General features: G+C 38.2%; 1 protein-coding gene across 1 annotated transcript; it reads right to left on the bottom strand.

The window, feature by feature from the left end:
* Nucleotides 1-235: 235 nt before the first annotated feature.
* On the bottom strand, nt 236-14,103 carry LOC117996795 (uncharacterized). Its single transcript, XM_034984932.2, has 13 exons — nt 13,841-14,103; nt 13,005-13,226; nt 11,947-12,138; nt 10,856-10,996; nt 9,953-10,048; nt 9,205-9,398; nt 8,388-8,466; nt 8,156-8,293; nt 7,025-7,181; nt 4,962-5,105; nt 4,250-4,406; nt 2,201-2,387; nt 236-1,181 (listed from the first exon to the last, which is right to left on the bottom strand). Exons 1-13 carry the CDS (start codon nt 14,098-14,100, stop codon nt 236-238), a joined length of 2,913 nt encoding a protein of 970 aa, XP_034840823.2. The 5' UTR covers nt 14,101-14,103.
* Between the last annotated feature and the right edge of the window lie 254 nt (nt 14,104-14,357).

The raw sequence follows: 14,357 nt of genomic DNA, 5'->3' as shown, positions 1-14,357 counted from the left end.
TCCGGAAAAAAAATTGGTACGCACCTAAATTTCTTAGTGCAATTCAATACGGGTTTCATTAGTATTCAGAACATTTCAAGAAGAATCACTACCAGGGAGTTCCCACGGGATTTTTAAAAGCCTAAATCCACGCATACGAAGTCGCGGGCATCAGCTGTACTAATTAATGGTGCATGAACCAACAGCTCAAATCACCTATTTAAATGAATAAAAGCACTTTTAAAAATATTTATATTTAATAGTAACGTGCCTGCAGATGCTTTTCTTTCTTCTTTTTACCCTTTTTGCCTTTCGAAGTTCCCCAAAATCGCATGAAATCTCGGCTGCCACTTGCTTCGGATTCCACCTGGGTGATCATATCCAGATCTTGAGTATTTCGTCCTTCTGGTCCAATAACAACACTTCGTCTGCTGCCGGTAGTGTCAATAGCAATTTCTTCATCACTTTTCATTGAAGGTATCAGTGTAAGCTCTTCGTCAAATCGCAATCGTTTCGTAATGTCAACAGGATTTTTTGTCTTTTCGGGATGAACTTCACATTTAACACGTATTTTCTTTGTGTCAATGTTAGTGTTCGAACCACGTTCGTAAAAGGTGCTTCTAATTTCTTTTTCATTGTCTGTAACAAACGCATGCCTTCTTGCCATTTTTCCTTCTCTTTGATCGAAGGATAACGCATCGAACTGAGATGACGATCTGGTTTCTCTACTAAATTTAATTAATTTTAATTCCTCTATATTTTTATCGCGATCACTTTGATAATAATTGACTTCTTTAGGTTCAACTAGATCTTTTACCATATCACAACGATATTCATCCTTCTTTTCTTTATTATAATTTTCTGACTGCATTTCTAAGCTCTCTCCAGTTTGCACGCCTTGCTCTCTTTGTGCGAATTTCTGTAATTCATATTCCGCAAAAGAAAACATGTTTGGTTGGTCTAATGGTGCTGAACTGTACACTTCATCAACGTAATCAGGATGTTCTACACGTCTCCTCTTGCAAAGCAATAATGCGCAACATTTTCTCATGAATCTTCTATAAAAGTTTTCATTAATGTCAGCTTCTTTAAGTCCATCTCCATAAAAAATGTCACTATCAAAGAAATATCCTGGATATTCATATTTATATGATGATTCATCAACGTCGTTAGGTGAGCGCATAACAGAATCCAGAAAGAGTCTGCGAAATAAATAACTAGATATTTATTTTAAATTTACTTTTTAGATACTTACTTTTTAAGGGTCGGTATAACATTTTAATTTCTTACTATACTGTACATCACTTTTTATTACCGACCCATGCAGTCGGTAAAGTGGCGACAATAAGCACGGCGAGAGAGCGCTTTTATGCATCATCATCATTATCATCATGCCGGCTCACTACTGAGCATGGGGTTCTTCTCAGAAGGAAAAGGGTTTGGCCATAGTCTACCACGCTGGCTAAATGAAGATTGGCAGAGAATTTCAGTTTTTTAAATCCAAAGGAATTCTGGGATAATAAGTAGCTTTCACTTTTATAACATTGGTAATGATTAGTGATTACAGGAAAATGTGTCATCATGATCAACCCATAGCCAACCCACTACTGAGCATGGGATTCTTCTAAGAATGAAAAGGATTTGGCCATAGTCTACACTCTAGGTACACGCCGCGCTGGCTAAATGAAAATTGGTAGACTTCACACAATTTTGAGAACATTTTGGAGAACCGAGAGTGCTCCATGCAGGTTTCGTAACGATGTTTTCTTTCAACGTTAAAGCAAGTAATAGGTACTTACTTATACCTAATTTAATTGTTTAAAATGCACATGACTCTCAAAAGTTAGGGGTGCGTGCCCGGGATCGAACTCCGGGTCCCACGACTGTAAGGCTGATGTTTTAACCACTATCACACCTACTATAACGGCAACCACCGCTTTTTACGTTTTTTTTTAATTTATTCACATGCAAGCTAGCCTGACTTGACTACAATCTCACCTGATGGTAAGTGATGATGCAGTCTAAGATGGAAGCGGGCTAAACCTGGAAGGGGTATAGCAGTTTTTTATAAAACCCTTATCCCTTTGGCTTCTACGCGGCATCGTACCGTAACGCTAATTCGCTTGGCAGCGCGGCTTTGCCGGTATTGCCAGTGATGACATATGGATCCGAAATATGGTTGCAACTATTGATGATGATGATGATGATGATAAGTATTTACGTGTTTTCAGTGGCGTCGGTGTATATGAAAAAGGCATCGGATACTCTGGGCACGCATCGCTTGAGCCAGTAGTGGACGGTGTACAGTGTGACGAGGATCAGCGCGAGGAAGGTGAAGGCTGCGAGGTACACGTTGTGCTGCAGCCCTCTACTCACGCCGCACTTGAGACGGTCTTCGTCGTAAATGTCTGCGATGAATAAAATAATCAATAGGTAAATTAATATTGACAACAAAAAGCCACACAGAATGGTAGGAGAGACCAAGCGAGAGTTTTGGGATTTACTTGCTTAATTAGATGCAGAAAAGTGTGCATTTCAATAATCTGTCAATTTGAGTGTCACATAAGGAAATGGGAGAGTCACAAAGTTTCAAAAATCGGCCATGACTTTTAGTTGCGTCCAACTCGTCAGTCTTTTGAATAGGAGCTACTTGAGGGTTCACTTAACTTCCCTTCATTGACGCGCTTGATACATATTTAATGGTCCTATTTCCTTTTTTTTTAATTTATAGACTTGCACTTGGCTGCAATTAGACCTGGTGGCAAGTGATGATGCAGCCTAAGAGGGAGCGCCCCCTTCTACCCCTAAATACGGCCACCCCCACCATGCAAACCTGCAGATTAATATTTTTCCGATAACAGAAACGTGTTTCTGTTCGAGCGCTTCATATATTAATAGTTTGATATCTGAAGCGCTCGAGTATTTCTTTGTGACGTTTTTCAAAACCTGTACATGCTCTCCCCACCAGTGAAAGAGCATAAATCCTGTATAACCTTGTTTCTTTTTTTTAGCATCTAATCTTCACAACATAGGTCCCCACGACGCTCGAGTAAATCCCTATTTAGCCTCTTAGGCTCCCCTCTAACGTCGTCGACATGCTTGAAAATCTTAAGATTTGAAAAATTCTCGCTTCGGTACCTACATAAGAAAACATGGGTAAACTTATGTAAATAGTCAATTCTATGTAAAATTGAGCTGTATGTATCCATCAATTAAAATGGTGTGGATATTTTTTATTGTTGTTTTAATTATAGTCTAACAACATTCACCAAATTTAAATGTAAGACTGGTGTGACATTGATAGTGCTGCAAAGTACAAGGTTAATATCTTGAAATTCAATAAAATAAAATAAAAATCCGAAGCGTTCAAAGTTATTGTGACAGTGTTATAACCAACACTTATAGAAAACTAACTAATCTATATATATAAAATTCAAAGTCCTGACTGACTGACTGATATATATATCAACGCACAGCCTAAACCGCTGGTCCTAAAGACATGAAATTTGGAGGGTCTATTCTTTGTAAAGAGCAGGTATCCACTAAGAAAGGATTTTTCGAAATTCCACCCCTAAGTGGATTAAATGGGGGATGGAAGTTTGTATGAAAGTCCGTCATTTTTCAAGTTATTTGCATGAAAATTGGTATTTGGGTTCTCGGTCACAAATTAAGAAATACGTGTTTTAGGATTTTTTGAAAATTCACCCATAAGGGTGGTAAAATAGGGGATGAAAGTTTGTATGGGAAAGTTTTAATTATTGATATTATTAACTTGAAATTTGAAAAGTAGGTTTTTTCTTGAGGTTAGGTGTCAGCTAAGAAACGACTATGAGAAAATCCCCCCCTAAAGGAATGAAATGGGGGTTGGAAGGTTATATATTGTGTTATTCGGTGCTGTTCAGAGTGCGCGTCCTGATGTTATAATGTTTGTTTCTGAAAAAAAATGTCATTTGTTACCTGTAGGCCACGCGGGCGAAGCCGCAAGCAGAAGCTAGTTAAATAATAATTTAAAATATACCAAAAATTGCGAAATTGGCAGGATTCGAACACATATCGCAGCCGAAGCGCCTTTGCCACTAACTAGGCTAGGTTTATACCGCCAAGTGCCACAGATATGTATTTTTTCAGAACTCAAGTGACTGTTAATGCCATCTAGTAGCGACACGTCGCAGTTACTCAGGTTCGAATCCTGCTGATTCCGAAATTTTGGATAGGTAGGTAGGTATTAAAAATTATCCTATTTAAAGCATGTTGAAAATAATAAAGCTACCGTAGGAACCACAGTTAGGTACTGCATCACACGCATTCATGGAGTCAATGCAGACTCGAGTCCCGATGATCTGGCACTCCAGGTGCCCGGGTTCACACAGAGCCATACTGCCAAGTAGGGACTGAGCTGGTGTTAGTACAAGCGTCATACCTTCCATCTGTTGGGTAAGTATCGTTAGTTTAGGTTTTTTCTACTCTTAATGCTACTATGCTCTAATGTTTGATTTAGCCCAACTTCAAAAACGCTTTGAAAGTGCTTCTTCTTTTTATACTTTGGAGCTATGCAGGTTCTTGATATACCCTCTATCACTTCGACCATCTCCGATCCATTGTGTTTACCTTGAAAGTGTTTGGTTAAACAATTATTATTATATGCTTTTCAGTGCTTTTGAAGTCAGTTCACTTTTTTTTGGATTATTGTCATAATTAGCAAACGAGCAGGCGGGTCATCTGATAATAGTCAAAGTAAGTAGCTTCTACAATAGAAGAAGCTCTGCAGGATCGAAGGCATTGCAAATGTCTTGTCGGATTTCATCTTTTTATCATAGTTTTAGGGAACACTGCACGTGAGTGAAACTTACATTTGTAATCGCGAATGCTATGGAGATTTATATTTATTATTTTTACTTATTAAACCAAGCTTACTTAGAGGGAGGGTCCACCTTCTCGTCTACCTATCAATAACCTAAAAATCTTAATACAATCATACGAACAGTGAAATTATTGACAGCAATAACAATCCTTGAAGCGTTGAAGAGGAACACTTGACGAGACTTTGCTTGTTGAAAGTCACAAATGTTGAACAGAACTGAACCGACGTACTTTCGTAGATAACGTAACGCCAATCGACCTGAAATCTGAAAAATACAATACAAGGTACTTAGACAACTTTACACCACCCGTTTAGGCACCCGAAGGAAATGTGAGCACATTTCCTTCGGGTGCCTCTCCGACAAGCGAAGCTTTGGCAATCAGCTTCATATACTCCTATCTAAATATATAAAAGGAAAAGGTGACTGACTGACTGATCTATCAACGCACAGCTCAAACTACTGGACGGATCGGGCTGAAATTCGGCATGCAGATAGCTATTACGACGTAGACATCCGCTAAGAAAGGATTTTTGAAAATTCAACCCCTAAGGGGCTGGAATGGTAGTTTGAAATTTGTGTAGTCCACGCGGATGAAGTCGCGAGCATAAGCTAGTACCAATTATGTTCTTCGCAAGGCGAAACAGTTCGGGGAGTTGTGATTCCCGAATGCCGTCCATTCTCGTACGCAAGCGTATTCAAGAATTAGGTACCTAAGTAGTAGGTATAGTACGCGACAGTTTGAGATGGCAATCGAGGTATGCTGCGGGGGGGCACACCCACGAGGTTGGCGTGGGGGGTGTGCGGGTGTGGGGGGCGTTCCCTCCCCAATTGTCATCTCGACCTGTCGCGTGCTATACGTATCTAATCTAGGTTTACTATTAACTAACTAAGACTAAGTTTAACTAATTGATGAGTCATCGAAGCAAGGAGCACATGAAATATCTAGGGGAGTAGCTAAACAAAGCTTAATGTAATTCACTTATATTTTTGTTTTCTAGGTTCTTATAATTTATATTAATACGTTTTTGTTTTGTATAATAACTAACACAATAACACGTAAGTACTTTATTTAGTGTTCGATTTTTAACAAATTTTTAGTTCTATGTTCTTTTATTATAGTATAGGTATTGTTTAATAGTGAGTCCGTTACTAACTTCGTACACGTCCATTACTAATAACTGCATTTGTACACACTTTTTTTTGGAGAGTGACTAGTTTTATTCATGGCTTGTATTACTTTATCAATTATTGTCATAATCTGTTTTGTGTGTCCAATAAATAAAAATAAAAAATAAAATAAAAGCATGAGCTAGAAAAACACATCAAGGAAGTATCCAAGAAAGCCCAGAATCTGACGAAGGTGCTGAATAGATTAATGCTAAAAAGGGGGGCCATAGAGAAGAGCATTGGCACCTGTAGCCTCCTCTGTGATTCTCTATGGCGCCAATTTTTGAGAGCGTGATGATGGAGGAACTCTACCGGAAATACTAGAAGCTGTACAAAGGCGAATGGCGATGGCCTTTAACCATTTAATTTTCAGCGTTCAAACTATCGTGAGTGATTTCCATTGTATATAGTATATTTCTACGGCTATACTTACGTTTCCAGTCGACGTTAGCCGTCGGGTCGTCGTCGGGAGTAGGAAATGGTTAGAATTCTGGAGGCATATTTTCGAGTGGTAGTAGTGGAGAGGTGGTAGCCTAGTGGGTAGGACGTCCGCCTTCTAATCGGAGGTCGGGGTTCGATCCCGGGCACGTACCTCTAACTTTTCGGAGTTATATGCGTTTTAAGTAATTAAATATCACTTGCTTTAACGGTGAAGGAAAACATCGTGAGGAAACCTGCATGCCTGAGAGTTCTCCATAATGTTCTCAAAGGTGTGTGAAGTCTACCAATCCGCACATGGCTAGCGTGGTAGACTATGGCCAAAGCCTTCTCTCTCTGAGAAGAGACCCGTGCTCTGTAGTGAGCCGGCGATGGGTTGATCATGATGATGATGATGATATTTTCGAGCTCTGAAGTAAAAAGTTTAACTAATTAGGTACGTGAGCATCCAGAGCCAAGGCCAGACCTGGAATTACCTACTTATTAGAAATGTCTAAATAAGTAGCCTTAGCTTATAAGGCAGCGCACATCACTACAATAGGTTTCGCCAATTTAGACTAAAAATTATTTATTTGAACCTCATCGTCTTGTAACTCGACTAGTCCAGCCAGATCGTGTATGTCCGAAAATTGATATTGCGTTTCAATTTCCGTGCTCACTGAACGCTGCGTGGTCAAATTGCGTGGTCGAGAGCCTTCTATTTCTAAAGCATGGATTTGCCGCTTTTTTCTATTCCTATAAAATATGTAGCACTTTTGAAATTGTTGTAAATATTTCTCATCGATGGTGTTTATATTATTAACTTCCCAAATAATAGGTATACTTATTCTTATAAGCTTAAGATACTTGCCTGTGTGCTAAAAAATGTCTAGGTTTTCATAAGAGTATGAAATAACGTTGATTTCTACGAGCTTTTTAATGTTTATCTTATTTTATTGGCTGCAGACTTCAGATTCAGAACGAGCCAGAAGTTTGGCGTTTAGGAAACCTTTGTTCTACGAGTATTAAGCTGCTTTTCCACCAGAAATGTGCTATGGATGTGTGTAATCCAACAACAATTTTCATTGCTCCACATAGTTTAGCATTGATGAAAACGAGTTCACGAAGCTATTTATGTTATTTATATGAAGGGATGCGCGCTATGGATGAGAGGTACGGATGAGTGCTACCACTGAGTAGGAACTTTTATCTATGGGTGCTACGGATGCGCGAGTGGTGTAGATCTGTGTAGAGCAGAGTTAGTAGTGTAGGCGCGCGTTGGCACGAGTGTATAGTGCGCGAAAGGTCGAGATGGCAATCGGTGCGGCATAGCGCGGATGACGTGCGGGTCTGCGCCTCAAACCCTGATTACTATCCTGTCGCGTACTATAGATATGTCACCGTGGGAGCGAAAAATCCTTTTAAGTCTCGCAGTTTGCGATGAAAAACTCATGGAGTAAAATGAATCAATGCTGTTTACCTATTTACTTACTCCAAAAAAACAAGCTCGAGCCCCACATCAACCTTGCACACACTACCTCGGGGCGGAGCACATCTACTTAAGCAGTTACCCGCTCCACTACACCCTTTAGCTTTAGTAGAAACAGTCACATAGTTTTGTAGCTTAGCTGTGAATACCTCACAGCATAGGTGCATAGGACATCAAGTCTAGAAAAGTAGCCTTAGCCTCATAAATAGATCCTAAGTCCAATACATAAAAATATTCATACCTTTGGTCGACCTTTGTAAGTTTCTCTGTGCCGTGTCGTGATTTGTTAACAAATATATCACTTTTATTTAAAACAACGGCCATCACAGGGGCTGCTTGGACTATATTTTCCCATGATTCGTGGTCCACCATAGTTCCTCTTGTTAACATAAGATATGGAATCAGTAAGGACAATTATTTTTTTAGTGAGTGTAAAATATAATAAATCATAATGGTATCAATAGGGTACGTACAATTTCGCTTGTTCTATTCTATTTTTATTGCTTATATTATTATTACTTGGATTACCCGGCATCGCCGTGCTAATGTTTACTGAAAATTATATAATAAATAGGTAATGTAAAAATGTGATAATATAATTTTTCCATTAACAGATAAGTTTATAAACCTACTGACTATAGAGCAGTACCTACCTGTTACAATGTCGTGCTTATTTATTTTATTAAAACTATTTCTATTATTATTCGTTGATTGACTTGTCTCGCTAAGGTCGGTTTGTAATGTAAATCTTCGATTATTAAACTTAAAACCATCTAACTTTTTGTCCTTTACTAATGATGTACTGCTTGATAAATTATCCATTTTTATATCTCCACTTAAACATACAAGGAAAATAATTTTATTATTATTTCATTTGTCCGTACCTACTTAATATGTCGTAATTATTGTTTTGATTAGTTTCTAGCTACTTTTACATTTAAAATACATACTTATTAATAAATCTTCATATACATGGAAAATAATATACCTAATTTAATAAAATCGCGAACCTGAACGTAAAAGGATGCATGTTTGTTGTAGAGTCAAAATCAGTACTTTTGTCCAATATTACATAAGCTTCTTTATTATTTTTGTTAATGTGATTATTATGAGTTGCATGCACTGGAAAGGAAAACCCATCATTTACTTATCTACTTACTTAATTATATGATTTTATGTTCAACTATCCATATTTGCAACGATGTAGAATTCCTTGTCGGTAACGTTATGTAACACATAATTTTTAATTTTATAATAATAGTACTTAAATGTGTAGAGAAAATTACAAACCACTAATATCGTGATCTCCATTAGTAACTTTATCTAAAATATTCCGTATAGTAATATTATCTGCCAATATACTGCGCGTTGTCTTGCTGAATGATGTTTCAATCTCCCAAGCTATCGAATTCCGAGTGAGAGCAACAGTTTTGGTAAAAGAGCTATTTTTGACAAAATAACTCTTTGAACGTGGTGTAAATAATCTAGAAGAAGTAAATACCTATTATGTACTTAATAATATCTACTCATTTGATACATTGAATACCTGTATTAGACTTATAGGAACCTAAATAAACTGTATAGTACCTATATATTTCAAATAAATAATTTATTTGTCAATCCAAAATAATAAAGAGGCGCAAATATAAAAACCCCGATGGAAGCTTCATTTTAGGGAGGAGACTAGAGTCCAGGGCTGTGATACCCGGCTGCTTTGAAGAGTAAGTACTTATCTGAAAGCTTTGTCGAGTCTACCGTGGATACAAGAATTGGCAACTACCGCGGCCAAAGAATTTAGTTTGGCCATCCAAAGGAACATGTAGATATATGTATTTTGATTTTAAGTAGGTAGTTTATTTGACAAAATCGTTTTAATTTAAATTTGAAATAAATTATTATCAATTTTTGGTTGTAAATCGATCTACAGATATACAAAATAAATATACAAATACCTACATAATAAGTATACGTAATAGAGATTAGAGCTAAGCAAACTAAGTAGACATGGAAATATTGGTAATCTTTGTCAGGTACTCACTTACGAAAGTTTTTTTTCCGAAAATTTAATCTTCTGCTCGAAGACCATTTTATTTTTTTAGTTGACACTCTTTTATTAAGTGTACTAAATAATAATCTGAAAAAATCGGACCGTCGTTGTGTTCAAATTGACGAATGGTTCACACTTCCATCTTCACTGCATAGACCGAGCCGTGCGCCAGAACTAGGTTTGTGCCCAGACTGGTAAGTGGCACGATTGTTTCATACAAAACCATAATAGTCATCATCATCATCATCCATCACCTATCCTTCTACTGGCATTCTATCACGGTTCTCTTCTCTCTACCACGCTGGCCAAGTGTGGATTGGAAAACTTCGCACGTTTTTGATTGTTTTTTTGTTGTTTGTGATTGGGCAGTTATTTTCCCTATTTTTTATTTGTGGGCAATTGTCAAATGCATAAAGTAATATACAATATAGAAAATATAGTGGCATCAACGTACATGGTATACCTATGCATGGATGTAACAAATAATAATTCATGGGTATGTACCTTCACGGTAATAATAAGGTGGCGTGCGATTTGCATTGTAAGATTTGTAAGGCATGTAAACATTAGCTAGTAAACAATGGTACTGTTTCTGAGCACAACCTACTTTTTGAGTATTCGCCTCCTCACTAATGTATCCTCTTCTCACTAATGTAAGAATATGAAAAGGACAGACGCAGTTTGACAGTTTTAAATTTAATTTTTAGAGGGTAAAACCCGTGATTTTAGCGCACAGTCGCGAGCCTACTGTTTAAATTTGTAGCGTGCACTAAAATTTAGAGTCTTTAAATGTAAAGTTCTGTCCCTTTTTAGCATTGTTAAAAAGAAAAGGATGCAGATACTCTAAATTTAGTTTAGAGAAAGACAACGGAATCGGTGCCACTAAATACTAACCGAGGGTCAATAGTAAATCCGTTGATTGCGTAGTCGAGATCGTAGCGTTGATCTGTGTCGTAGCTTTCTGGGACAACTTTTTGTTTCTTTATTGAAAACTGCACTAAAGGCAGCACGCTTGTTTCATATTCTACTCCGTTCCTTTGGGCATACGAACAGAATTATTTAACTAAGAAAACTTAAGTGTACTAGGAAACTGGCCAAGAGCGAGTCAGACTCGCGCACCGTGTGCTCCGTACTACCGTTGTATTTTTATATGTTTCGTATTTTTGACAGACACGACGGTCAGACGGAGAGACAGACAACAAAGTGATCCTATAAGGGTTCCTTTCTTCCTTTTGAGGTACGGAGCCCTAAAACTTAGATTTACTTATCTAATAATAGGTACTTAGGTATAAACATTCGTAGCACAAGTGAAACGCGTAACCCTAGTGCATACCTAGGTATGTACTTAGTGCACAGGAGAGAAAAGTTATCGCTCACAGAAAAAAACCGGCCAAGTGCGAGTCAGGCTCGCGCAATGAGGGTTCCGTACTACAGTCGTATTTTTCGACATTTTGCACGATAATTCAAAAACTATGATGCATAAAAATAAAAATAAATCGGTTTTAGAATGTACGGGTGAAGACCTTTCATATAATAACCCACTTGATATAGTTATCTCACTTCGAAAGTTGAAAATACTAATTATTAGTTCATGACCACAATTTAATTTTTTTTGTGTGATCTAACCCTAAATTCACGGTTTTCAGATTTTTCCCCAAATGTCAGCTATAAGATCTACCTACCTGACAAATTTCATGATTCTAGGTCTACGGAAAGTACCCTGTAGGTTTCTTGACTGACAGATAGACAGACAGACAGAGAACAAAGTGATACTATAAGGGTTCCTTTCACCGTTTAAGCAAGTGATATTTTAATTGCATGTAACTCCGAAAAGTTGGAGGTCCGGTCCGGGATCGTATTCTACAAGCGCCAAATTGTACAAGCACAGTAGGAAAATTCGTTAAATTTTGCTACTTTTCAGGAGAGTAGGTCTGTAACTAAATTGCATATCTAAATATACAGGTATACGTAGATAGACCGTATACTTCGGTGTGACGTCATAAATGAAGTCGAACATCTCCTCAGCATTGTACGTCTGTTGCGGCGGGCCTAATTGGAAGTTTCCGGACACATTCACCAGCGGCACTTCTATTTCGATGAAGTCCTTCGGTCTGTCTGTGGCCACTGGTATTATTGTATCCATGAGAATTTTTTGATCAGTTTCTAAATCTTTCGTACTGCAATGAAATTCGATTATTACTTATTTATTTCACACTAGCTGATGCCCGCGACTTCGTACGCGTGGATTTAGGTTTTTAAAATCCCGTGGGATCTCTTTGATTTTCCGGGATAAAAAGTAGCTTATGTCTTAAACCTTAAGTCCAGGTCTTAAACCTATGCAAAAAATCACGTCGATCCGTTGCTCCATTGCGACGTGATTGAAGGACAAACCAACAAACCAACAAACAAACACACTTTTACATTTATAATAGGAGTAGTGATTAAGTTAATATTCAGTAAGTAAGTACGTAGGCAGGTAATACTTATAAAAACACTCTTTTATCCATTTATCCTACGAGAATTAATTACTTAGGTACTTTCAAGCAACTCGGCTGGGCAGCAGCGTACGGAAAGCTTCGAGAGGTTTTTCGTCCGTAATTCCTCAGCGTTTGAAGAACAAAGTCTTCCAATACTTAGTGCTTGTTTCAAATGATGACATATGGATCCTAGACATGGCTGCTAACTATGGGTCTCATAAGAAAACTCAGAGTCACTCAGCGGGCGATGGAGAGAGCTTTGCTTGGAGTTTTTCTATGTGATTAAATCAGAAATAAGGAGAGCCGTATAGGAGGAGAACTGTGAGTAACCGACATAGTTTAGCGGGTTGCGAAGCTGAAGTGGCAAGGCGGGGCACATAGTTCGAAAAACCGATAGACTTTGGGGTCCAAGGTGCTGGAATGGCGACCTCGCACTGGAAAGCGTAGCGTCGGAAGTTAAGAAGAATTGGGAATCATGCGAGTCTAAGCTTAAATTGTAGGTAGGTAGGTAGATTATTATTTTATTTTATGTTTTAACAGAAAATAAAGTTACTCATAACATTTACCGTCTAATAGTAGTAGGTTTAGTAGTTTTTAGTGTATAGAACCGAGTGTAGTTCCTAGTAGTTTTCTTTATCATCGTTTCAGGCAGATGGCCCCAGTACCCGCCGAATGTTTCGCCAAATTCATATACGATCAGCTGATCGCGATTATGAGCGCAGGCATCCACCAAACCCGCTCCTGATAGCAACTGGATTACCATGATGATGTTGTTGCCGGACTCTGTCCTAAAGTTTGCAAATAGGTATATAAGTTAAAATTAAAGTGCGCCCGCTGCGTCTGTCCATGTTTTAAAAAATCAGTCCAGTCGGTGGGTTCTTCTCGGTAGGGACGGCATTCCAAATTAGTGGTAAATTAAACTACTTGACGATTGAAAAGCCCTTGTAAAAGTTTACTTGAATAAAAAATATATTCTATTCTATTATTCAAGGGGCGGACCAACAAATTATAACAACAATAAATAAGTAGATAGGTAAGTTGGTATATTGTTAAAATTATTTTCAAAAACTACCAAAACTCGTCACTAAGAGCGATCACAAACTTATTCGATCCGAATCCGTGAAAATACGGGTATAAAAACTCGGTCTTATCCAAATCCAAGCTATTCAGGGGACGTCTTTGACAAATCTGCGTCAATAATATGTTCGACTTGAATCCGAGGCACATCCGACAAATTCTCACGGATGACGGAGAGATATTGGATAAGGGAAGTTGGATGTAGTGCGTAAGCTACCATACAAATAGTTCTATGACTAGTGACTACGGAAACGTATTTTCACGGACTTGGCTCGGAAGAGTGCGTCCCCGGTTAGAAGTTACTAGGAGCGTAGCACTTACAAACCTCACACTCAACGTGCAACTGTATGGTACTTCTAGCTTTGAGAAGTGTATAATTTGAGCGCTGGCGTCCATGACCTGCTTCCCCAGGAACACAGAGGGCGCCACTCGACGCCTGCAATACTCCGACATGTCTTTCTGGTGGTTAAGCTTTTGAACAGCAATGGCTAAATCAGCTTCAGGTTTGACATAAATTAGGAAAAATAATATGTTTAAAACTCTACGGTCCATGTCAGTGAGATCATCCATTTTAAGCGTTGCCATATGGATTTTGATATAAGTAGGTACCCCAGAGTTCATAATATTATGTCTTTGATAATCTGTAAATTGTACTTAGCCTTTGATATTTTTGCAACGTATAGGTACTTAGGATCATCATCATAATGATCAACCCATCACCGTCTCACTACAGAGCGCCGCGGGTCTCCTCTCAGAGTGAGCAGGGTTTTGGCCATAGTCTACCACGCTGGCCGTGTGCGGATTGGTAGACTTCACAAACCTTTGAAAACATTATGGAGAAC

This window comes from Maniola hyperantus, chromosome 4 (genome assembly GCF_902806685.2).
Source record: "Maniola hyperantus chromosome 4, iAphHyp1.2, whole genome shotgun sequence".
Taxonomy (NCBI): domain Eukaryota; kingdom Metazoa; phylum Arthropoda; class Insecta; order Lepidoptera; family Nymphalidae; genus Maniola; species Maniola hyperantus.
This window is presented reverse-complemented; position numbering and strand designations above follow the sequence as displayed.